General features: G+C 46.3%; 1 protein-coding gene and 1 non-coding gene across 2 annotated transcripts in view; both read right to left on the minus strand.

The window, feature by feature from the left end:
- Positions 1 to 1,412: 1,412 nt before the first annotated feature.
- On the minus strand, positions 1,413 to 1,500 carry trnap-agg (transfer RNA proline (anticodon AGG)). Its single transcript is given in 2 exon segments — positions 1,413 to 1,448; positions 1,465 to 1,500. It is a non-coding gene; the product is annotated as a tRNA-Pro (tRNA).
- Positions 1,501 to 20,172: 18,672 nt separating this feature from the next.
- The window catches only part of LOC140722826 (uncharacterized), a 42,170-nt gene continuing 36,059 nt past the window's right edge, over positions 20,173 to 26,283 (minus strand). Inside the window, exons 10-11 of the mRNA XM_073037479.1 lie at positions 20,546 to 20,631; positions 20,173 to 20,271 (exon numbers count right to left, since the gene is read on the minus strand). Of these exons, the coding sequence (XP_072893580.1) occupies positions 20,197 to 20,271; positions 20,546 to 20,631 (161 nt within the window). The 3' untranslated portion in view covers positions 20,173 to 20,196. The remainder of the gene's footprint in view (positions 20,272 to 20,545; positions 20,632 to 26,283) is intronic.

The following is a 26,283-nucleotide window of genomic DNA, read 5'->3' on the forward strand; positions in this document are numbered from 1 at the left end:
ACCTTAACTTGTGGAAAAGCCCTAACTTTCTGCAGAACTATTTTCAGCCTGGTATAATTATGGTCACTGGTCGCAAATGGTCTCTTATTGACTCTTCAGGGCATTTGCCCTTAAAGATAAAAGATAAAGATTAGCGTTATTTGTCACATATCATATAGTAACTATTAGTGGGAAGATAGAGGATTGGGAAGCTGTTAAAAACCAACAGAAAGCAGCTAAAGAGATAAAAGATGAAATACGAAGGTCAGCCGGCTGATAATATCAAAGATGATACCGAATGTGTTTTATTTTCAGATATAAACAAAGTTACAGAGAGGTGAGAGTGTATATCGGACCACTGTAAAGTGACACTGGAGAGTTAGAAATGGGGAAACAATGAAATGGTTGACTAACTTAATAACTATCCTGCACCAGGCCTCCCAGAGGAAGACACGAGCAGAATGCCAGAAATCCGAGAGAGTTTGGGGTCAGAAGTGAATGAGGTTTCCATTACTAAGGAGGAGCTGCTTGGGAAGCTGAAGGTTCCGAAATTAGACAAGTCACCCGGACCCGATGGACACCCCAGATTTCTGAAAGAGGTAGCTGGAGGGATTGTGGGGACGGTAGTAATGATCGCTCAAGAATTGCCCTTAACCTGTGACCTCTGGTTCCAACATCTGTGGAAAAAGCCTGCTTGCATTAACCCTGTCTATGCCCCTCATAATTATGTACAACCTGATTTACTCTTATTCCCTGGGATCCCAGTTCCTTTATCAAACAACGAGGTTACGTTTGCCACACTCTGCTCGGCAGGAACGTCTCCAGACGGCAGAGAAATTTTGGAAGACGGTCATCTACTGAAATACTATTTTCCATGCTCACTATCTTTATTTCATTCCAATGTAGAGAGTATGACTGCTAACATTTGTTAGTATTTGACCTGAATTTCAGTAACACATAAACAAAAGAATACGGGGCAGGAGTTGGCCACCAGCTTCCCAACACTTCCCACCCACTCCATTCATATCCTAACCCGAATCCCGCATGGATTATAGAGTCAAAGAGCACTGCAGAACAGAAGCGGGCCCTTCGGCCCATCTAGTCCATACCAGCCGTCTGATTAGTTCCATCCACCGGCTCCAAGAACATAGCCTTCCAAATCCCTCGCATTCAAACTTCTCTTAATTGTTACAATTCAACCTGCATCTCGTTCCACTCTCGCGATATCCTCTGAGCGAAGACGTTCCCCCAAAGATTCCGCTTGAATATATAACTTTTCATATTCAACCTGTGACTTCGAGTTGTCAATCTGAGGGGGAAACCCTGCTGACGTTGACGTTATCTATATCCCTCATAATTTTGTTTACCACTAAACATCTCGCCTCATTCTCCTGTGCTTCACTGAATGAAGTCCTAAAACGTATTATTCAGAGGGGCTCGTCCGGGATTTGAACCCGGGACCTCTCGCATGCTCTCAAACTCAGGCCCTAAGCGAGAATCATACTACTAGACCAACGAGCCCATTCAATGCTTCTGAACATAAAACTGACACCTTTCACGTTCTCAATCTCCTTCCTCAACAAATCTGGGAGGTGTTTTATGTCTGACCTTGGAAGACAGGACCAAAGTAGAACAAAGAACAAAGACCTTGTCCAGCACACTAGGGGCCCTTCAGACCACCATGTTTTCTCCACCTATGTAAACCTACGTTCCCGTAACTATAACTCTTCCCTCCTACACAGGCCATAATCCGACAATTTAATGCTCACCTGTCTACGTAGGTGTCTTTTAAAATACGCAGTTACAAACGCGTCTACCACACTGTTCCAAAACCCACCACACTCTGTACAAACAACTTATCTCTGACATCTTCTCTAAACTCTCCTCCACTCACCTTGCTGCTATCTGCAAGGAGTTTGTACGTTCTCCCCATTTCCGCGTGGATAATCTGATCAACTATTTTAGTTAGACCTCCCCCACCTCCTCTATCTATTACCTCACCCACGTCACTGCACCGTCAGCATTTTAAAACTCCTTTTTATATTAGAAATGTATTTTATTCCATATCCATACTTTAACCACTAACTACATTTTATAATATTCTTTATTCTTCATCATTGCTGAATGTTGAGGTATTTCTTCGCGTGTTTTTCTTGTTGTCGAGCACACCACAGCGAATTCCTTGTACAGTAATGTCAACAAGTGTTAAGCACATATAAATAGCTCGGAAGCCTAAGATTTTTGCAAAATACTGCAGTAATTTTATGTTTTGCACTTTACTGCTGCTGCCGAAAAAACAACAAATTTCATGAGATATGTGAGTGATGACAAACCTGATTCTGATATGGGTCTCTGTTGTGGACTGAGAGTGGGAAGGGGGCAGGGAGAGGGGAGTTATGTTTGGGAAAAGTGGAAGGGAGATGGGAGAGAGCGGGAAGCACCAGTGAGACATTCGGCGATGATCAATAAACCGACTGCTTGGAATCAGACGACGTTGCCTGCTGCCTCAGTGCTGAGTGTCTGCACCTACGTCACTCACTGACCCCGGAGCTCCTTCTCTACCACCCGTCCAACACTCCCTCCCGCGGCGCTCCACCTTCACCTTTCCCAAGACCCTTTGCTCCCGCCAAATCTACCAACTCGTTCTACACTGCATGTTGACAAATACAGTACTGGGCAGAACTCTTAGGCACTTGAGTTGTATATGTTCGCGCGCGCTTGTGTGTATAACTGTTTCCTGTTCGGCCACGTATTTTCAATCCTTCTATTCCCTTCTCCATTCTCTGTCTGACCCCTCCATTATATGCCACAAATACAGCTACGTCCCAGCTCTCGGTGATAACCTAAAATTATTCTGCAGCTTTGAGAAATTTATGTGTTTAAGATCACGTTTGTTTCATCTGATATTGCGGGAGATGTTCTGGGCTGGAAACGGTTAAACGAGTGTGTTTGTTCAGTGACTGTAATTAATGACAGTCTCACTGGAAACCGCTGACGTTTGGGGACTTTTCCTTCTCTCCAGTTCATCAGTAAATATGGCTCTTTTCTTCCCACACTTCCGTGAGATCATTTCCATCGGCTCTGCCGGGACAACAGCGCCACCCCGGGGCGAAGTGTGGTATTGCACGTGAAAGATATAGCTTGGTTCTGCATTCTCACTGCTGTGGTGCTTGCTGTTATATCCAGGTATTGATGCTATAAACCACGCATTTGGTCCTTCTGTACACTCAGACTGAGATGTAGCTATTTTTTCTTTGCTCTGAATGCAATATTGACTCCTGAATACATATTACCTTAAGCTGACGTTCTGGGTAAGATGCTGACAGCACTTAACATTCTACTTTCAAGAGACGTACAATCTCACTTTCACCGCATCTCCCACTTGTATTGACGTCAGCTTCATTTCCATCTCTATGGAGTGATTTATTTATTTAAAGATACAGCACGGTAACAGCCAATGAGCTCGCACCGCCCAATTACACCCATGTGACCAGTTACCCTACTGACCCGCACGTCTTTGGGATGTGGGAGGAAACCGGGGCACCTTGAGGAAACCCACGTTGGGAACGTACAAACTTACAGACAACAGAACTGAACCCGGGTCGCTGGCGCTGTGAAACGTTACACTAACTGCTACGTACCGTGCCAACACCAAGGGCCGTCAGTGATTTTCACCGGTTACCACCTGAGAGGTATTGGCCTGAGGTGGATAAAATCCCCGGGGCCACAGCAAGTTTACCTTTAAATCTTTTGGAAAAGTAAGGAAGAAATCGAGTAAACCCTTGCAGAAACTGTTGCTTCATCTTGTAATGCCCTGGTTAATGACCTGTTTAATTGTATTTGTTGTACCGGATGGGGTATCTGAGGGATAGAATCTACCAACATTTCTTTTAGATGGTTCTGCGCATGTCTGAAAAAAATCTATTGGAAATTTTTTTAGATCAAGAGGGTATGAGGACAGAGGCGGTCCCACATACAAGGCTCGTCTGGGAGGTTGGATCGAATGGGATCCAGGGAGAGGTGGCTTGGTGGATGTATAACTGGCTCGATGCTCGGACACACAGGGTGAAGGTTGAATGTGTTTTTTTTCTCGGACTGGAGGCCAGTTTCAGACCACGTCTCAATCCTGGCGTCGGATACTCCAATATTTGTGTCAAAACCATCCTTCTTCAAGGTCTCTCGTTACAAGATCAGTACATCTACGGATGACACAAAAGCACGAAGTCTTGCTCACAGTGAAGAGGCCTATGGCAGATTACCATAAGATTACAAGATATAGAAGTAGAATTAGGCCTTTGGGCCCATCGAGTTTGTTCCACCATTTCATCATGGGTGATCTATTTTCCCTCTCAGCCCCAGTCTCCTGCCTTCTCCCCGTAACCTTTCTTAGCCTGACCAATCAGAAATCTATTAACCTCCACATTAAATATACAAATCTGCCCGTGGCATAGAAATCCACCACTCTCAGGCTAAAGAAAATTTTCCACAATTCCGTTCTGAAGGGACGCCCCTCTATTCTGAGGCTGTCTCCTCTCGTCTTAGACGCTTCTTAGAGTTGAAACATCCTCTCCACATGCACTCTATCAAGGCCTTTCGCTGTTTGATAGGTTTCAACGAGTTCACCCATCATTCTTCCGAATTCCAGTGAATAAAGACCTAGATCCATTAAAAGCACTTCATATGACGAAACTCTAACAGATTTGTCCGGCAAGATTTCCCTTAACAGAAGTCATGCTGACTTTGACTTACTTTATCATTAGTTGCCAAGTATCGCCAAACCTCATCCTTAATAGTAGACACCAACACTTTCCCAACCACTGAGGTGAGGCTAACTGGCCTATAATTTCCTTTCTTTTGCCTTCCTCCTTTCTTAAAGAGTGGACTGACAGTATTCCAGGACCATGCCAGAATCAAGTGATTATTGAAATATCATGACCAATGCATCCATTGTCTCTTCAGCAATCTCTCTCCGGACTCTGGGATGTTGTCCATCTGGTCCAGGTGACTTACCAACCTTAAGACCTTTGGGTTTGCGTAGCACTTTCCCTTTGTAATAGCAATGGCACTCACTCCTGCTCCCTGACATTCACAGACCACTGACACACTGCTAGTGTCTTCCTCAGTGAAGACAGATACAAAGTACCCATTAATTTCATCTGCTAAATCACTGTCCCCCAATACTACCTCACCAGCATCATTTTCCAGTGGTCTAATATCAACTCTCACTTCCCTTTAACTCTTTATATAACTGAAAATAACTTTTGGTATCCCGCTTTATATTATTGGCTAGCCTGTCCTCATATTTCATCTTTTCCCTTCCTATACCCAGGTTGTTTCTGATGCTGAGCAGGGGAGGGCAAAGTCCACGGTGAGCAGGGACTGTGGGGAATCATCAGTGACAGGAACAGTGAGTAATTCTGTAGCTGACAGCAAGGTTCATCACCTCCCTGGTGTCAGGCTCAGGGATGTCTTCAATCATAGAACAGTACAGCACAGAAACAGGCCTTTCGGCCCCTCAATGTCATGCTGGACCAAGTTAATTAGTAATCAAATGCCAACCCAACTGATTCCTTCAGTCTACACAATGTCCATATCTTCCATTTTCCTCACATTCATGTGCCTATAAAAACATCTCTTAAAAGTTTCTGATGTTTCTGCCTCCACTACCATCCCAGGCAGAACATTCCAGACACCCATCACTGTCTGAGCAAAAAATCTTACTCCACACCTTTCCCGTGAAATGACCCCTTCTCACCTTAAATGCATGTCCTCTGGTATGAGACGTTTCAACCCTCGGGAAAAGGTTTCTGCGTCTGCCCTGTCTATGCCTCTCAAAATCTTATTAACCTCAATCAGATCTCCCTTCTGCCTCTTCATTCCAGAGAAAACAACCCCACTTTGCTCAGCCTTGTAATAGTACATGCCCTCCAATCCAGGCAACATCCTGGTCAACCTCTTCTGCACCCTCTCCAAAACCTCGGCATCTTTCCAATAATGAGGCGCCCAGAACTAATACAATACTCCAGACGCGGCCTACAGAAATTTTAATAAATCTTCATCATACCTTCCTTGTACAGATCCCAGTGGAACATCAGGAATCACAAACCTCGAGCGAGAATATCTAGAACAACCGGGTCTTCAATGGAGAATCCAGTTCTGAATCCGAACAGAAAATTCACCATGGAAACAAGGAAATTACAGGCAGGTAAACACGCCATCAGTGATGGGAAGTTTATTGGAAAGTATTCTAAGGGACCGGGTACATGAGTATTGGGATAGGCATGGACTGATTCGGGATGGTCGGCATGGCTCTGTGCTTGGTAGGTTCGATAGAGCTTTTCAAGAAAATTACCAGGAAAGTTGATGAAGACAAGATATTGGATGTTGTCTACGCGGACTTTAGCAAGGCATTTGACAAAGTACAGCATGGGAGCTTGGTCAATAGGGTTCAATCGCTCGGCGTTTGGCGTTAGAGAGTAAATTGGATGAGACATTGGCTTTGTGGGTGGAGACAGAGAGTGGCAGTGGATGGTCGCCTCTCTGACTGGAGGCCTGTGACGAGTGGATGTCAGGGATCGGTGCTGGATCCATGGTTGGTCATCTATATCAATGATCTGCATGGTAACATCGTTTACTAAATCAGAAAATTTGCGGATGACTCCAAGTTTGGGAGTGTAGTGGACAGCGAGGAAGATTATCAAAGTTTGCAGAGAGTGACAAGCGGGGGAGGGGGTGTTGCTGAGGCTCACTGGGGCCTCCAATGGCAACGGATCCCACTCCTACAGTGCGCAAAACCGAGGCGTATAGATGCAAACACACTCTTCCACTGAGGTTGGGTGAGATTACAACTAGAGGTGATGGGTTCTGGGTGAAAGGTGAAATCAATCCCCTCAGTAACTTTCAATTCCCTGGCCCTGACCGCCTCATCTTCACCATGGATGTTCAGTCCCTGAACACTTCCATCCCCCATCAAGAAGGCCTCAAAACCCTCTGTTTCCTTCTTGACAAAAGAACCACCTAATCTCCTTCCACCATCACCCTCCTCCGTCTGGCAGCACTGGTCCTCCCCGGGAACAATTTTTCCTTCACCTCCTCCCGCTTTCTCCAAACTCGAGACGTGACCATGAGCATTCGCATCGGCCCCAGCTAGGCCTGCCTCTTCACTGGCTACAGAGAACAATCCATGTTTGAAACCATCCCCGGGTGCACTCCCCCACTCCTCCTCCGCTACATTGACAACTGCATTGGCGCTGCTTCATGTACCCGTGCTGAGCTCGTCAATTTTATCAACTTTGCTGCTAACTTCCACCCTGCCCATGAATTCACTAGGTTCATCTCTGACACCTCCCTCTCCGTTCAATCTCTCTGACTCCATCTCTGAAAACTAACTGTCAACCGAGATCTTTTATAACCCTCTGATTCCCACAGTTGTCTCAACAATACCTCTTCCCACCCTGTCTCATGTAAAAATGCTATTCCCACTTCTCAGTTTCCTCGTTTTCACCGCATCTGCTCCCAGGACGTGGTTTTCCATTCCAGGACATCAGAGGCGTCCTCCTTCTTTAAAGAATTGGGTTTCCCTCCCTCTGCTATTGATGCTGCCCTCACCCGCATCTCCTCCATTTCCCCTACATCCGCACTCACCCCATCTTCTCGCCACATTAATAGTGATAGAGTTCTTCTTATCCTGACCGACCACCCCACCAGTCTCTGCACCCAATACGTTCTCCTCTACAACTTCCACAGTCTCCAACGGGATCGTAACGCAGAACAAATTCCCCCCCCCCCCCACCTCACCCTCTCCGCGTTTTGCTGGGATCTCTTTCTCCACGATCCCCTTGTCCATCCAACCCTCCTCACTCATCTCCCTCCCTCATTCTCCCTGCAAATAGCCTGAGTGCTACACCTGCCCACACACCTCCTCCCTCACCTCCATTCAGGGCCTCAGCCAGTTCTTCCAGGTGAGGTAACACTTCACCTGAGTATCAGCTTCTATTGTGTCCGGTGCTCCCGGTGCGGCCTCCTCTACATTGGTGAGGCCCGGTCTGAATTGTGGGACAGCCTCATCGAGCACCTCCACACCATCTGCCTCTTGTGCCAAGATGAGGCTGCTCTCAGGGTAAAGGAACAACAACGTCTATTCTGTCTGGGTAGCCTCGAACCTGAAGGCATGAATATCGATTTCTCCTTCCGGTGAACAAATTCACCCCCCACCCCACGCCCTTCACCTATTCGCCACTCTTACCTCTTAATTGCCACTATTCCCCCACCCCTCCCAGCCTGGTGGATTAACACCTACTCCTTTGGCCTAGTACATTGAGACCCTCCACTTTCGGCCCCAGACATTACCACCCCCTTCTTTCATCCCCGTATATTATCACCCTCCTCTTTTGTCCCCAGTCATTAACACCCTCCTCTTTCATCCCCATATATTACCACCCCCTTCTTTCGTCCCCGTACATTAACACCCCCTTCTTTCGTCCCCGGACATTAACACCCTCCTCTTTCGCCCCCGGACATTAACACCCTCCTCTTTCGTCCCCGGACCTTAACACCCTCCTCTTTTGCCCCCAGACATTAACACCCTCCTCTTTCGTCCCCGGACCTTAACACCCTCCTCTTTTGCCCCCAGACATTAACACCCTCCTCTTTCGTCCCCGGACATTAACACCCTCCTCTTTTGGCCCTGGACATGAACAACCTGTTCCTTTGGCCCCAGATATAAAGACCCTCCTCCTTTGATCCTGTACATTAACACCCTCTTTTGGCCTGGCGCATTAACAACCTCCTCTTTCGACCCCGGACATTAACACCCTCCTCTTTCGCCTCCGTACATTAACACCCTCCGCTTCCGTCCCCGTACATTAACACCCTCCTCTTTCGTCCGAAGACATTACCACCCTCCTCTTTCGTCCCCGGACATTAACACCCTCCTCTTTCGCCCCCGGACATTAACACCCTCCTCTTTCGTCCCCGGACCTTAACACCCTCCTCTTTTGCCCCCAGACATTAACACCCTCCTCTTTCGTCCCCGGACCTTAACACCCTCCTCTTTTGCCCCCAGACATTAACACCCTCCTCTTTCGTCCCCGGACATTAACACCCTCCTCTTTTGGCCCTGGACATGAACAACCTGTTCCTTTGGCCCCAGATATAAAGACCCTCCTCCTTTGATCCTGTACATTAACACCCTCTTTTGGCCTGGCGCATTAACAACCTCCTCTTTCGACCCCGTACATTAACACCCTCCTCTTTCGTCCCCGGACATTAACACCCTCCTCTTTCGCCTCCGTACATTAACACCCTCCTCTTTCGTCCCCAGACATTACCACCCTCCTCTTTTGTCCCCGTACATTAACACCCTCCGCTTCCGTCCCCGTACATTAACACCCTCCTCTTTCGTCCGAAGACATTACCACCCTCCTCTTTCGTCCCCGGTCATTAACACCCTCCTCTTTCGTCCCCAGACATTACCACCCTCCTCTTTCGTCCTCAGACATTACCACCCTCCTCTTTCGTCCCCGGTCATTAACACCCTCCGCTTTCGTCCCCGTACATTAACACCCTCCTCTTTCGTCCCCAGACATTACCACCCTCCTCTTTCGTCGCCGGTCATTAACACCCTCCTCTTTCGTCCCCGCACATTAACACCCTCCTCTTTCGTCCCCAGACATTAACACCCTGCTCCTTTGGCCCCGTACATTAACACCCTCCTCTTTCGTCCCCGTACATTAACACCCTGCTCCTTTGGCCCCGGTCATTAACACCCTGCTTTTTAAATTAACGCCTCCTCTCCCAGACCGAGTAATTAACCCTCTCTCAGCGGCCCCGTGTAGGGAATTGGCCGGGTTGCCATTTGTGGACGGATTCCAGGTTGGGTGGGAGGAGGGGAGGGAGAGGGCTCAAACCCGAGTTCCCGGAGATCATCAAAGCCCAGCGGAAGTAGATGAGGATCCAGGACCACCGGCGACATCCAGGCCCGATCCCTGAGGGGGAAACTGGATCCTACCCTGAACTGGGGTTGTGCTGAGCTAGAGGGGGTGCTGAGGCTCACTGCGGGCTCCCCTGGAGAAAGCACGGCTGGTGGAGAGAGGGAGAGGTGGACAGAAGAACGGGGGGGGGGGGGAGGAGGGGTGGAGAGATGGAGTGGAGAGGTGAAAAGATGGAGAGAAGCTGGAGAGAGAGTTGGAGTGAGATAATCGAAAAGGGAAAGATGGAGTGAGGATGGGATCTGGAGACAAAAGGATGGGAGAATAAGATAAAGTGAAGATAGAGGAATGAGGAGGAGGGAAAATGGTGTGTGAATGGGAGGGAAAGAAGGTTATGAGAAAGGATAGAGTGGTTGAGAAAATGAGATAGAAATATATAGTGAGGTAGAATGAGAGGGTGGGAAAGGTGGAGGGAGGAAACGGGAGCCTCGTACCAGAGGACAGGGTCAGACTGAAGGACGCACATTTACCAGGGAGGTGAGAGAGAATTTGTTCCCTACACATCTGGACTGAGGGAGGGAGGGAGGTGGAGGGGAGAAAATGCAAACTTCACAGAGACAACACCAGGGACGGGGATCCAACCGGGTCTTCAGAGAGCGATGGAATGAGAGAACAAGAAAGAGATGCAATGAAAGAGAGAAAATGGAATGAGAGATGGATGGGAGATAAAGGAGGAGTGAAAGAGAATGGGATAGAGAGAGAGATAAAAATGATAGGGAGGGATGGGGTGAATGTATGTGAGGGAGAATGAGAGAGAGTGGGAAGGGTAGAGAGAACATTGGAGGAGAGAAGGGAAACGGGAGGAAAGGATGAAGACAGACAGTGTGCAGATATACGTACTCTTCCCTATACAGGGATATGGTGCTATGGGGTGGGGGTAGAGGGAAGGAGAGAATGAGCTTACAGGAAGGGAGGAGAACAAAATAGGCACCTGAGAGAGTAAGGGTCCAATTTCTTTCTCCACCTCCTCATTATCACTCAAACCACCCCCACCCTGTCAGGACAGACGCTGCAAATTCTCCCAGGATCATGAAGGGTCTTGCCCACCCCCCTCCCCGGCCACCCACCCGAATGACCTGTACACACACTCCCTGACCTCCCGCCACCCACTGTTTCTGCCCTGCCCACTCTCCCCAGCAGAGGGCGCCAATGCTCAGCTCTCCACATTGACCCGCAATTACAGATGATATAAAAGGAACACATCTCTCAAAACCTCGCGTTCGGACAGTTCCATGTTTATTGAGCAGCACAACAAGCAATAGCAATGCAAATCATCAGCTTCACACACAAATAATATTCAGGAATGTCAAAGATCCCTTGGATTTCAACCCTTCAAACCCTTGCAGACTGAGGACACATTATACCGTCTCTGCACTCTGTTCTCCGACGCCCTGTCCCAATCTCCCTCTCTCCGTTTGTAGGAATCCATGGTTAGAGATCGACTGACTTGCTCGATGTGAGAAATGGAAATGAGACTGTGTCAGAGAGAGAAACAGATGGAAATGAGAGTGTATCGGAGAGAGAAACAGATGGAAATGAGAGTGTATCGGAGAGAGAAACAGATGGAAATGAGAGTGTATCAGAGAGAGAAACAGATGGAAATGAGAGTGTATCAGAGAGAGAAACAGATGGAAATGAGAGTGTATCAGAGAGAGAGAAACAGATGGAAATGAGAGTGTATCGGAGAGAGAAACAGATGGAAATGAGAGTGTATCAGAGAGAGAAACAGATGGAAATGAGAGTGTATCAGAGAGAGAAACAGATGGAAATGAGAGTGTATCAGAGAGAGAGAAACAGATGGAAATGAGAGTGTGTCAGAGAGAGAAACAGATGGAAATGAGAGTGTATCAGAGAGAGAGAAACAGATGGAAATGAGAGTGTATCAGAGAGAGAGAGAAACAGATGGAAATGAGAGTGTATCAGAGAGAGAGAAACAGATGGAAATGAGAGTGTATCAGAGAGAGAAACAGATGGAAATGAGAGTGTATCAGAGAGAGAGAAACAGATGGAAATGAAAGTGTATCAGAGATAGAAACAGATGGAAATGAGAGTGTATCGGAGAGAGAAACAGATGGAAATGAGAGTGTATCGGAGAGAGAAACAGATGGAAATGAGATTGTATCGGAGAGAGAAACAGATGGAAATGAGAGTGTATCAGAGAGAGAAACAGATGGAAATGAGAGTGTATCAGAGAGAGAAACAGATGGAAATGAGAGTGTGTCAGAGAGAGAAACAGATGGAAATGAGAGTGTATCAGAGAGAGAGAAACAGATGGAAATGAGAGTGTATCAGAGAGAGAGAAACAGATGGAAATGAGAGTGTATCAGAGAGAGAGAGAAACAGATGGAAATGAGAGTGTGTCAGAGAGAGAAACAGATGGAAATGAGAGTGTATCAGAGAGAGAGAAATAGATGGAAATGAAAGTGTATCAGAGATAGAAACAGATGGAAATGAGAGTGTATCGGAGAGAGAAACAGATGGAAATGAGAGTGTATCGGAGAGAGAAACAGATGGAAATGAGAGTGTATCGGAGAGAGAAACAGATGGAAATGAGAGTGTATCGGAGAGAGAAACAGATGGAAATGAGAGTGTATCAGAGAGAGAAACAGATGGAAATGAGAGTGTATCAGAGAGAGAAACAGATGGAAATGAGAGTGTATCAGAGAGAGAAACAGATGGAATTGAGAGTGTATCAGAGAGAGAAACAGATGGAAATGAGAGTGTATCAGAGAGAGAAACAGATGGAAATGAGAGTGCATCAGAGAGAGAAACAGATGGAAATGAGAGCGTGTCAGAGAGAGAAACAGATGGAAATGAAAGTGTATCAGAGAGAAACAGATGGAAATGAGAGTGTATCAGAGAGAGAAACAGATGGAAATGAGAGTGTATCAGAGACAGAGAAACAGATGGAAATGAGAGTGTATCAGAGACAGAGAAACAGATGGAAATGAGAGTGTATCAGAGACAGAGAAACAGTTGGAAATGAGAGTGTATCGGAGAGAGAAACAGATGGAAATGAGAGTGTATCAGAGAGAGAAACAGATGGAAATGAGAGTGTATCAGAGAGAGAGAAACAGATGGAAATGAAAGTGTATCAGAGAGAGAGAAACAGATGGAAATGAGAGCGTATCAGAGAGAGAAACAGATGGAAATGAGAGTGTATCAGAGAGAGAGAAACAGACGGAAATGAGAGTGCATCAGAGAGAGAGAGAAACAGATGGAAATGAGAGTGTATCAGAGAGAGAAACAGATGGAAATGAGAGTGTATCAGAGAGAGAAACAGATGGAAATGAGAGTGTATCAGAGCGAGAGAGAAACAGTTGGAAATGAGAGTGTATCAGAGAGAGAAACAGATGGAGAGTATCAGAGAGAGAAACAGATGGAAGTGAGAATGCATCAGAGAAAGATGGAAATGAGAGTGTATCAGAGAGAGAGAAACAGATGGAAATGAGAGTGCATCAGAGAGAGAAACAGATGGAAATGAGTGTATCAGAGAGAGAGAAACAGATGGAAATGAGAGTGTATCAGAGAGAGAAACATGGAAATGAGAATGTATCAGAGAGAGAAACAGATGGAGAGTATCAGAGAGAGAAACAGATGGAAGTGAGAATGCATCAGAGAAAGATGGAAATGAGTGTATCAGAGAGAGAGAAACAGATGGAAATGAGAGTGTATCAGAGAGAGAGAAACAGATGGAAATGAGAGTGCGTCAGAGAGAGAGAAACAGATGGAAATGAGAGTGTATCAGAGAGAGAGAAACAGATGGAAATGAGAGTGTATCAGAGAGAGAAACAGATGGAGAGTATCAGAGAGAGAAACAGATGGAAATGAGAGTGTATCAGAGAAAGAGAAACAGATGGAAATGAGAGTGTATCAGAGACAGAGAAACAGATGGAAATGAGAGTGTATGAGAGAGAGAGAAACAGATGGAAATGAGAGTGTATCAGAGAGAGAAACAGATGGAAATGAGAATATATCAGAGAAAGAGATAGAAATGAGAGAGTATCAGAGAGAGAAAGAGATGGAAATGAGAGTGTATCAGAGAGAGAAACAGATGGAAATGAGAGTGTATCAGAGAGAGAAAGAGATGGAAATGAGTGTATCAGAGAGAGAAAGAGATGGAAATGAGAGAGTATCAGAGAGAGAAACAGATGGAAATGAGAGTGTATCAGAGAGAGAAACAGATGGAAATGAGTGAATCAGAGAGAGAAACAGATGGAAATGAGAATATATCAGAGAAAGAGATAGAAATGAGAGAGTATCAGAGAGAGAAACAATGGAAATGAGAGTGTAACAGAGAGAGAAACAGGTGGAAATGAGTGTATCAGAGAGAGAAAGAGATAGAAATGAGAGTGTATCAGAGAGAGAAACAGATGGAAATGAGAGTGTATCAGAGAGAGAAACAGATGGAGAGTATCAGAGAGAGAAACAGATGGAAGTGAGAATGCATCAGAGAAAGATGGAAATGAGAGTGTATCAGAGAGAGAGAAACAGATGGAAATGAGAGTGCATCAGAGAGAGAAACAGATGGAAATGAGTGTATCAGAGAGAGAGAAACAGATGGAAATGAGAGTGTATCAGAGAGAGAAACATGGAAATGAGAATGTATCAGAGAGAGAAACAGATGGAGAGTATCAGAGAGAGAAACAGATGGAAGTGAGAATGCATCAGAGAAAGATGGAAATGAGAGTGTATCAGAGACAGAGAAACAGATGGAAATGAGAGTGCATCAGAGACAGAGAAACAGATGGAAATGAGAGTGCGTCAGAGAGAGAGAAACAGATGGAAATGAGAGTGTATCAGAGAGAGAGAAACAGATGGAAATGAGAGTGTATCAGAGAGAGAGAAACAGATGGAAATGAGAGTGTATCAGAGAGAGAAACAGATGGAAATGGGAGTGTATCAGAGAGAGAAACAGATGGAAATGAGAGTGTATCAGAGAGAGAAACAGATGGAAATGAGAGTGTATGAGAGAGAGAGAAACAGATGGAAATGAGAGTGTATCAGAGAGAGAAACAGATGGAAATGAGAGTGTATCAGAGAGAGAAACAGATGGAAATGAGAGTGTGTCAGAGAGAGAAACAGATGGAAATGAGAGTGTATCAGAGAGAGAAACAGATGGAAATGAGAGTGTATCAGAGAGAGAGAAACAGATGGAAATGAGAGTGTATCAGAGAGAGAGAGAAACAGATGGAAATGAGAGTGTGTCAGAGAGAGAAACAGATGGAAATGAGAGTGTATCAGAGAGAGAGAAATAGATGGAAATGAAAGTGTATCAGAGATAGAAACAGATGGAAATGAGAGTGTATCGGAGAGAGAAACAGATGGAAATGAGAGTGTATCGGAGAGAGAAACAGATGGAAATGAGAGTGTATCGGAGAGAGAAACAGATGGAAATGAGAGTGTATCGGAGAGAGAAACAGATGGAAATGAGAGTGTATCAGAGAGAGAAACAGATGGAAATGAGAGTGTATCAGAGAGAGAAACAGATGGAAATGAGAGTGTATCAGAGAGAGAAACAGATGGAATTGAGAGTGTATCAGAGAGAGAAACAGATGGAAATGAGAGTGTATCAGAGAGAGAAACAGATGGAAATGAGAGTGCATCAGAGAGAGAAACAGATGGAAATGAGAGCGTGTCAGAGAGAGAAACAGATGGAAATGAAAGTGCATCAGAGAGAGAGAAACAGATGGAAATGAGAGTGTATGAGAGAGAGAGAAACAGATGGAAATGAAAGTGTATCAGAGAGAAACAGATGGAAATGAGAGTGTATCAGAGAGAGAAACAGATGGAAATGAGAGTGTATCAGAGACAGAGAAACAGATGGAAATGAGAGTGTATCAGAGACAGAGAAACAGATGGAAATGAGAGTGTATCAGAGACAGAGAAACAGATGGAAATGAGAGTGTATCGGAGAGAGAAACAGATGGAAATGAGAGTGTATCAGAGAGAGAAACAGATGGAAATGAGAGTGTATCAGAGAGAGAGAAACAGATGGAAATGAAAGTGTATCAGAGAGAGAGAAACAGATGGAAATGAGAGCGTATCAGAGAGAGAAACAGATGGAAATGAGAGTGTATCAGAGAGAGAGAAACAGACGGAAATGAGAGTGCATCAGAGAGAGAGAGAAACAGATGGAAATGAGAGTGTATCAGAGAGAGAAACAGATGGAAATGAGAGTGTATCAGAGAGAGAAACAGATGGAAATGAGAGTGTATCAGAGCGAGAGAGAAACAGTTGGAAATGAGAGTGTATCAGAGAGAGAAACAGATGGAGAGTATCAGAGAGAGAAACAGATGGAAGTGAGAATGCATCAGAGAAAGATGGAAATGAGAGTGTATCAGAGAGAGAGAAACAGATGGAAATGAGAGTGCATCAGAGAGAGAAACAGATGGAAATGAGTGTTTCAGAGAGAGAGAAACAGATGGAAATGAGAGTGTATCAGAGAGAGAAACATGGAAATGAGAATGTATCAGAGAGAGAAACAGATGGAGAGTATCAGAGAGAGAAACAGATGGAAGTGAGAATGCATCAGAGAAAGATGGAAATGAGTGTATCAGAGAGAGAGAAACAGATGGAAATGAGAGTGTATCAGAGAGAGAGAAACAGATGGAAATGAGAGTGCGTCAGAGAGAGAGAAACAGATGGAAATGAGAGTGTATCAGAGAGAGAGAAACAGATGGAAATGAGAGTGTATCAGAGAGAGAAACAGATGGAGAGTATCAGAGAGAGAAACAGATGGAAATGAGAGTGTATCAGAGAAAGAGAAACAGATGGAAATGAGAGTGTATCAGAGACAGAGAAACAGATGGAAATGAGAGTGTATGAGAGAGAGAGAAACAGATGGAAATGAGAGTGTATCAGAGAGAGAAACAGATGGAAATGAGAATATATCAGAGAAAGAGATAGAAATGAGAGAGTATCAGAGAGAGAAAGAGATGGAAATGAGAGTGTATCAGAGAGAGAAACAGATGGAAATGAGAGTGTATCAGAGAGAGAAAGAGATGGAAATGAGTGTATCAGAGAGAGAAAGAGATGGAAATGAGAGTGTATCAGAGAGAGAAACAGATGGAAATGAGAGTGTATCAGAGAGAGAAACAGATGGAAATGAGTGAATCAGAGAGAGAAACAGATGGAAATGAGAATATATCAGAGAAAGAGATAGAAATGAGAGAGTATCAGAGAGAGAAACAATGGAAATGAGAGTGTAACAGAGAGAGAAACAGGTGGAAATGAGTGTATCAGAGAGAGAAAGAGATAGAAATGAGAGTGTATCAGAGAGAGAAACAGATGGAAATGAGAGTGTATCAGAGAGAGAAACAGATGGAGAGTATCAGAGAGAGAAACAGATGGAAGTGAGAATGCATCAGAGAAAGATGGAAATGAGAGTGTATCAGAGAGAGAGAAACAGATGGAAATGAGAGTGCATCAGAGAGAGAAACAGATGGAAATGAGTGTATCAGAGAGAGAGAAACAGATGGAAATGAGAGTGTATCAGAGAGAGAAACATGGAAATGAGAATGTATCAGAGAGAGAAACAGATGGAGAGTATCAGAGAGAGAAACAGATGGAAGTGAGAATGCATCAGAGAAAGATGGAAATGAGAGTGTATCAGAGACAGAGAAACAGATGGAAATGAGAGTGCATCAGAGACAGAGAAACAGATGGAAATGAGAGTGCGTCAGAGAGAGAGAAACAGATGGAAATGAGAGTGTATCAGAGAGAGAGAAACAGATGGAAATGAGAGTGTATCAGAGAGAGAGAAACAGATGGAAATGAGAGTGTATCAGAGAGAGAAACAGATGGAAATGGGAGTGTATCAGAGAGAGAAACAGATGGAAATGAGAGTGTATCAGAGAGAGAAACAGATGGAAATGAGAGTGTATGAGAGAGAGAGAAACAGATGGAAATGAGAGTGTATCAGAGAGAGAAACAGATGGAAATGAGAATATATCAGAGAAAGAGATAGAAATGAGAGAGTATCAGAGAGAGAAAGAGATGGAAATGAGAGTGTATCAGAGAGAGAAAAAGATGGAAATGAGAGTGTATCAGAGAGAGAAAGAGATGGAAATGAGTGTATCAGAGAGAGAAAGAGATGGAAATGAGAGTGTATCAGAGAGAGAAACAGATGGAAATGAGAGTGTATCAGAGAGAGAAACAGATGGAAATGAGTGTATCAGAGAGAGAAACAGATGGAAATGAGAATATATCAGAGAAAGAGATAGAAATGAGAGAGTATCAGAGATAGAAACAATGGAAATGAGAGTGTATCAGAGAGAGAAACAGGTGGAAATGAGTGTATCAGAGAGAGAAAGAGATAGAAATGAGAGTGTATCAGAGACAGAAACAGATGAAAATGAGAATGTATCAGAGAAAGAGATGGAAATGAGAGTGTATCAGAGAGAGAAACAGATGGAAATGAGAGTGTATCAGAGAGAGAAACAGATGAAAATGAGCTTGTATCAGAGAAAGAGATGGAAATGAGAGTGTATCAGAGAGAGAAACAGATGGAAATGAGAGTATCAGAGAGAGAAACAGATGGAAATGAGAAGGTATCAGAGAAAGAGATGGGAATGAGAGTGTATCAGAGAGTGAAACAGATGGAAATGAGAGTATATCAGAGAGAGAAACAGATGGAAATGAGAGTGTATCAGAGAGAGAGAAACAGATGGAAATGAGAATGTATCAGAGAAAGAGATGGAAATGAGAGTGTATCAGAGAGAGAAACAGATGGAAATGAGAGTATCAGAGAGAGAAACAGATGGAAATGAGAAGGTATCAGAGAAAGAGATGGGAATGAGAGTGTATCAGAGAGTGAAACAGATGGAAATGAGAGTATATCAGAGAGAGAAACAGATGGAAATGAGAGTGTATCAGAGAGAGAAACAGATGGAAATGAGAATGTATCAGAGAAAGAGATGGAAATGAGAGTGTATCAGAAAGAGAAACAGATGGAAATGAGAGTGTATCAGAGAGAGAAACAGATGGAAATGAGAGTGTATCAGAGAGTGAAACAGATGGAAATGAGAGTGTATCAGAGAGAGGGATGGAGAACAAGAATGTGTTAGCAGGAGATATGGAGAAAAAGAGTGCAACAGAGGGAGATGGAGAATGACAGTGCATCTGATGGAGAGATGGTGAATGAGAGTGTGTCAGATAGAGCGATGGAGAATGAGAATGTGACAGATAGAAAGATGGAGAACAAGAGTTTGTCAGAGAGATGGAGAATGAGAGTGTCAGAGGAAGGAATGGAGAATATGAGGGTGACAGATGGAGAGCAGGAGAATGAGAGAGTGTCTGAGGGAGAGATGGAGATCAGGACTGTGTCAGACAGATGTGTCGGGGTGTCTTGCTGATTGGGTGGGTGTGTGCAGGATTATCCTGTGCTCTGCGAGTGTACATAGATGTCTGCAAAGGTGCACAGGATACTTTCCTCAGGACCTCTGGAGATACGGGATCTTCCTCACTACATCCACAGACCATGATGTCTTCACGGTTCTGTGTTTTTATCAAAAAGTGATTCATTATTTCACACATATTTCAGTTCAATCAGCTAAGAGCAAGTGATTGATGATATATTAATGCAATAAAGCCCAGCATTAGCTAATTTTCCCATTTTATTGTAAACCCAGATGTGTGTCTCACACTGACCCAGTCCTGTAGTGAGGGGTGTCGGTGTTTACAGACCGTACACTGTGGAAGGTGTGTGACGTCTCACACTGACCCGGTCCTGTAGTGAGGGGTGTCGGTGTTTACAGACCGTACACTGTGGAAGGTGTGTGACGTCTCACACTGACCCAGTCCTGTAGTGAGGGGTGTCGGTGTTTACAGACCGTACACTGCGGAAGGTGTGTGTCTCACACTGACAGTCCTGTAGTGAGGGGTGTCGGTGTTTATGGGGACCATACCTGGGATGTTCTGTGATTAATCTCATCATTTGGGATATCTGCTCCTCCTGGAACAGGCCGGGTCTGTGTGCTCACTCTCAGTTCTAGGCTTCTTGTGTCACTACTCAATGGGATCGTACTTCACAATGTGACCAACTAAAAGCTCGCAGGCTGCGGCACACTGGGGAATCAGCAGAGTGTAGCAACATCTCATGGCTCTCCTAGGATTAACCCTCTGTGAGCCGTATACTAGTCTAAAGGCAGGCTGGAGTAAGGGAGAGGGTGTAAAGCGTCAAGGAGATGGAACTGCAGACTCCTTCACTTGTTGACGGATCACTCCCTCACTCCTCTGGAGGCTCCGACGTGCACTGCACAAGCTCGATCTGAGGATCCGGATCATCGAACATCTCCCGGAGCTGCGGCCACAGAGGAGGAAAGATGAATGATCGTCGAGGAAGGTGAAGTTAAAGGATTGACGGGAGGAGAGGAGCATCGAGACAGTAGGCAGAGGTGTGACAGAGAGGGAGGGAGCTAAGAGGAAAGAGGAGGATGAGAGGAGAGAAAATTGAGTGGGTGATACAGAAATGAGGGTCTGGGTGGTGGAGGGGAAGGTGGCAAGGGGAAGGAGAGGATATTTGTCCCCGTGTTCCGCCCTCCCTCCACCCCATCCCTTTCAGCTCACTCTCTCACCTTGTTTCGAATGGCTTCCCGCACTTCTTCCTCACTCATGTCTCCACTCGCTGTCACCTGTACGTCAATCCACCCGTCCTCTTCTCCTGAACAAAACAGCCCAGTGTCAACATGGTGCCACTGTCAGGTCAAGGGCTGCTCACAGGATGTGCTCCCTCGTCTCCGTCCCTTCGATCGTGCAATCTCTTCTCCCCCACTGCCCACCCTTGCACACCTTGATTCCTCCCCACACCCTCATCAAATATCTATGTCAATATTCGTTTAGACAGGGACAGGGAAAGTGTGGGAAAAGGGCAGGGGTGGGGTCAGGGAGAGTGTGTGCACAGGTCGTGAGGAGAGGCAGAGAAGGAGGGAGGGGCAGACAGTGAGGAGGGTGGAAAGTGGTAGTGAGAAAAGAAAGAGAAAGATGGATGAATCCAGAGTGAGAGACAGAGACATGGAATGTGGGATTTCCCAATTACCTGCATTGGACAGTTTTATGGACATGGGAAATGATGTCAGTTATATCCACATGTAAGATTAGAGCAGTACATGGTGACTGGTACAGAAGATTAGAGCCGCTGCTATTGGGTGTAGTGTGTTAACGAGGAGTGAAGACTTATGATCACACGGAGAATAGACTCTTGGATGAACACGTCATGGAAACTGGCAAGAAACCTCCCTCATTCACTCACCATCTCTCTGTATTCAGGCTGTATCAGACATCAGTCAGCTCCCACTCCCCCTCACCACCCCTCAGTCACCCTCCCCCTCCTCAATCACTCCGACCATCTCTCCACACCCACACATCCCTCCGACCACATTCAGTCATTTCCTTCCTCAGTCACCCTCTCCCTCCTCAATCACTCCGACCATCTCTCCTCATCCACACATCCCTCTCACCACATCTAGTCATTCCCTTCCTCAGTGACATCAGGTCTCTCTATTCCCCCTCCACTCCTCAGTCACCCTCTCCCTCCTCAATCACTCCGACCCTCTCCTCACCCACACATCCCTCCCACCACATCCAGTTATTCCCTTCCTCAGTGACATCAGGTCTCTCTATTCCCCCTCCACTCCTCAGTCACCCTCTCCCTCCTCAATCACTCCGACCATCTCTCCTCACCCACACATCCCTCCCACCACATCTAGTCATTCCCTTCCTCAGTGACATCAGGTCTCTCTATTCCCCCTCCACTCCTCAGTCACCCTCTCCCTCCTCAATCACTCCAATCATCTCTCCTCACCCACACATCCCTCCCACCACATCCAGTCATTCCCTTCCTCAGTGACATCAGGTCTCTCTATTCAGAATCAGGTTTAATGTCACCGGCATAATCTCCTCCCACATGAACATACATTTACAAACCAGCAGTGCACAAAGAGAGGACAAAGTAATGGAAGTAGTGATCATGGGTTCATTGTCCATTCAGAAATCTGATGATGGAGGGAAGAATCTGTTCGTGAAATGCTGATTGTGTGTCTTCAGGCTCCTGTTCCTCTTCCTTTGTGATAGCAATGTGAAGAGGGATTACTGAGTGATGGGTGTCTTTAATGATGAATGCTATTCCGTCTCCCCATCACTTTCCTGTCATAACAGCCCCACACACCCTTTCTCCCGGATACTCTGACCCTCTCCCTGGTCTCCACACTTACGCTCTCCAGCCACCTACTGGCCTCTCGGCCCATTGTCTTCCCTGACTCTGTCATTCATGTGCCCTGCACTGCAGGTCGAGCAGGTGAATGGGCACAGGAGTGGGGGACTGGGGCAATGGGGGAGAGGGGGAGAAGGGAGTGGAGGAGTGGAAATGATCAAATGTCTCCAACAGTCCCAAGACTTCGTACCTGAGGTATCCATTGGGGCGGAGGACGGTTTCTGTATACACCCTCCAGTAGTTGATCCTTTGGGCTGTTCCCCTGTGGAAGTCTCCTGGTCTGCAATAAAGGAACACCCAAAACAGGTCATCACAGTGGGACAGGAGTTCAGGGAATGGGAGACTGGGTCTGTGGTGAAACTGACACCATGCCTCTCCTTCCCAATCCTCCCCTCACTGCCCTCAGTTTGACACAGGAATGATTGTTTCACTTCCCTATATATAAATGCATGGTTGAATTACAATAAACTTCAACTTGAATCGGCTCATGAGAACTTCCAGGTTACAAAGTTATGGAATGACACACGTTCGCAAGACTTGGTACCTGAGGCTGTATCTCGAGTTGGGTCTGAAGAAGTTTCTTGGGGAAAATCTCCAGTGGATGACCTTTCAGACTGTTTCCCTGTGTAAGTCCAGAAACCTGGAATAAAGGAATGGAGAAACATGAGAGTGGAAACACAGAAACAGATCATTAGACAAGACATGCGTCTGAGGGAATGGGGATGGGGTGTGTGAAGAAACCAACAATATCCACTTCCCTATTCTGACTCTCCCTCCCAAACCACCATGACTCCAGGTCTCTCTCCTCAGCATGAATTTCTGCAACTGAACATGGCAATGAGGGTTCCCTTCAGTGAATCCCACTACCATTTCCCGAGCGTGCAGAGTCTTATCAGGTAGTTGTCAAGCATGAATCATCTTCTCTCCTTTAGCATCTCCAGTCCAACATCCACACCTCTCTGCTCACTCATTCCACCTCACACTCTCCAACCCCAATCCTGACCCTATTCAACATGTCACAAAAACAATCTCTACATACAGATACGACGTTACTTCAAAACTTCACCATTCTCCACTGCGAAGACCAACAATGCACTCTCATGTCCCAACTCTTCAAAAACTCCCCAATATCACTAACTCCATGGACTCACCAGGTATCCAGTCAGTTCCCACCCGGTCATTGGGGCGTTGGCCCTCTCAGTGTTTCCCACCACCCCAACACACAATGATCATTGTCCGATCCCTCATCCATCCCATCCTAACACGACCCTAGCTGAGTCCTCATGCTCTGGTCACCAACCCACCTCACCCGGCCCATGGACTAAACTCAGACCAAGGTCATTACTGCCCACGTTATAACTGTACAACACCCTCCCTTGTAGTGATCCTGGATGGTGCTGAAATTTGTCACAGGGAGGAGAGAGGAACCTCTCACTCCATCATTCACACCCCATCCCCTGCATCCAGCAGGTAAACTGATCCCTGAGAAGCTGTATTTTACAGTGTGAGATTGAATCCATACAGACAGAAGAATTCACACCTGGGCTCGTGTCTCCTGCTGGGACAGAGGATGATTTCTGGGTGTGTTCTCCAGACACTGACCCATCGGTCTGTTTCCCTGTGGAACTACCTGTGTGTAGAATAGAGGAACAGAGAGAGTGAGAGAGTGGAGACACTGAAGCAATCATCATGAGTCAGAGGAACAGAGGAATAGGTGCGTGTAGAAACCAACTTTACACAGGGTCTCTCCACTGTCTCTCCCAATTCCCTGTCACCCCTGATCATTCCCTTCAGTGGGAGTCGGGACGAAGTTCAGGAATCAACATGGGGATCAGTGTTTCTTCAATGATCCCCACCACTGATTCCTGACCCACACTGTCCAGCTGTGGGTCTGTACACTTCCAGTGTCACTTCCTCTCCAGCCACCTCTTACCCCATCCACTCAATTGCCCCTTCGTAGACCCGAATTTCCCCTCCAATCTGTCATTCACTCCATCCAACCCTCCTTCTTACCACCCTCTTACTTCACTCCCCCTCACTCCTCTCTGCATTCACTATCCTCACTCCCCTACAGACTACTCACCAGTTCCATCCACAATTCTCCACTCTCCCCTCTTCTCTCTGTCACAATCTCCCCTCCATTCTCTTCATTCCCCTCTCCTGCCCTCCCCTCCCTCCTTTTCCTCCCCCACTGTCAGTCCTCCACTACTCCTTCAGCACTTACCTGCATACCCTTCACCCCACAGACCCTCTCTCAACCTCCATCATCTATACCCCTTCATCCCCCCGTTCTATTCTCTCCTGACCTACACTGTTTATCTTCTCCCTCCTCCCCATGCTGTCCCTTCCTTCCACTCTCCCACACTCACTTCCCCTCTCTCATCTCCTCTCCTACCCTGTCCCTAATCTCTTCTGCTCTCTCTCATCCCCTCCCCTCCACACTCTCTAATCCTCTGACCCCTCCTCCACTCATCTCTATCACACACAAACTAAACACCCAGATCTGTGGAGATGTGCGGCAGACATCACAAGGACTTTAATGGGTTTCCGTTGTTTGTGTATTCCCCAGTCCGACACAGAGTGTTGAGCTACAGGGTCAACAGGGTCTAGTCTGTGCAACCTGCTATTCTGCCTATTCTCATTGACCCACACTTGGACCATAGTCCCTCATACTGTTCCCATCCTTGTACTTATCCAAACGTCTCCTCAGTGCTGCATTCAAACCCACATCCACCACTTCACTGACAGCTCATTCCACACTCTCAGTACCCTCTGAGTGAAGAGGTTGACCCTCAGGTCCGAGACCGTCGGACCTACCTGGAGAATACCTGAGGAGGAAGGTAAAGCTGTGCAAGCGCGGGTGACGTCAGCGGCGAGCGCGGGCTTTACAAAGCGGCCCACTTTCAGGAGCGGGCAGCGGAGTGCGCAGGAGCAGAGTGCTGGGCTTCGGCTCAAGAGGACTTCGGCAAGTAGCCTGTTTTTCATTTATTCTGACTAATCTGGGATCAGGTGATGGGGGAGACAGTTTGAGCAGTGGTGTGCTCCGTATGCAGTATGTGGGAGGTCAGGGTCAACACAGTTGTCCCTGATGACCACACCTGCAAAAGGTGCATCCAGCTGCAGCTCCTATCAGACCGAGTTAGGGAATTGGAGCAGGAGCTGGATGAACTACGGATCAGTCGGGAGACAGAGGCAGAGATAGATAAGAGTTATCGGGAGGTAGTCACACCGAAAAGACAGGAGGTAGGCAAATGGGTGACAGTCAAGAGAGGCAGGGGGAGCAGACAGAGAGAGAAGAGCACTCCTGTGGCTGTTCCCATCAAAAATAAGTATACTGTTTTGGATACTGTTGGTGGGGATGACCTACCAGGAACAAGCTGCAGTGGTCCTGACTCTGGCACTGAGGTTGAACCCGCGACTAGGAAGGGGAGGAGGGAAGAGAAGAGAGCGGTATTGATAGGGGATTCTATAGTCAGGGGGGCGGATAGGAGATTTTGTGGGGAAGATCGGGAGTCTCGGATGGTATGTTGCTTCCCTGCTGCCGGGGTCCGAGACATCTCAAATCGGGTGCAGGTTATTCTCGAGAGGGAGGGCAAGAATCCAGATGTTGTGGTCCATGTAGGGACCAATGACGTGGGTCAGATGAGTGAGGGGGTCCTGCGTAGGGAGTTAGGTGCGAAGCTGAAGAGAAGGACCCCCAGGGTAACAATCTCTGGATTGCTACCTGTGCCACGTGCCAGTGAGGCAAGGAACAGAAAGATTAATACGTGGCTGAGAGGATGGTGCAGGATGGAGGGCTTCAGGTTTGTAGATAATTGGGCTTTGTTCCAGGGAAGGTGGGATCTGTTCCGAAGGGACGGTTTACACCTGAACTGGAGTGGTACTAACATTCTTGCAGGGAAGTTTGCTAGTGCTTCTTGGGGGGGTTTAAACTAAATTTGCGGCGGGCGGGGATCCAGAATGTGAGAGAGGATGGCGAGAGGAAGAATAAAGGACAGGGGGGGACTACACGGTTCTGGAATATTAAGTGTGTAGTAGAGAAAGGTGAGGCGGAACAAGTGATAAGGAGGACACATGTACAGAGGGATGGTCTGACGGAACATG

The sequence above is a fragment of the Hemitrygon akajei genome, unplaced genomic scaffold, assembly GCF_048418815.1.
Source record: "Hemitrygon akajei unplaced genomic scaffold, sHemAka1.3 Scf000090, whole genome shotgun sequence".
Taxonomy (NCBI): domain Eukaryota; kingdom Metazoa; phylum Chordata; class Chondrichthyes; order Myliobatiformes; family Dasyatidae; genus Hemitrygon; species Hemitrygon akajei.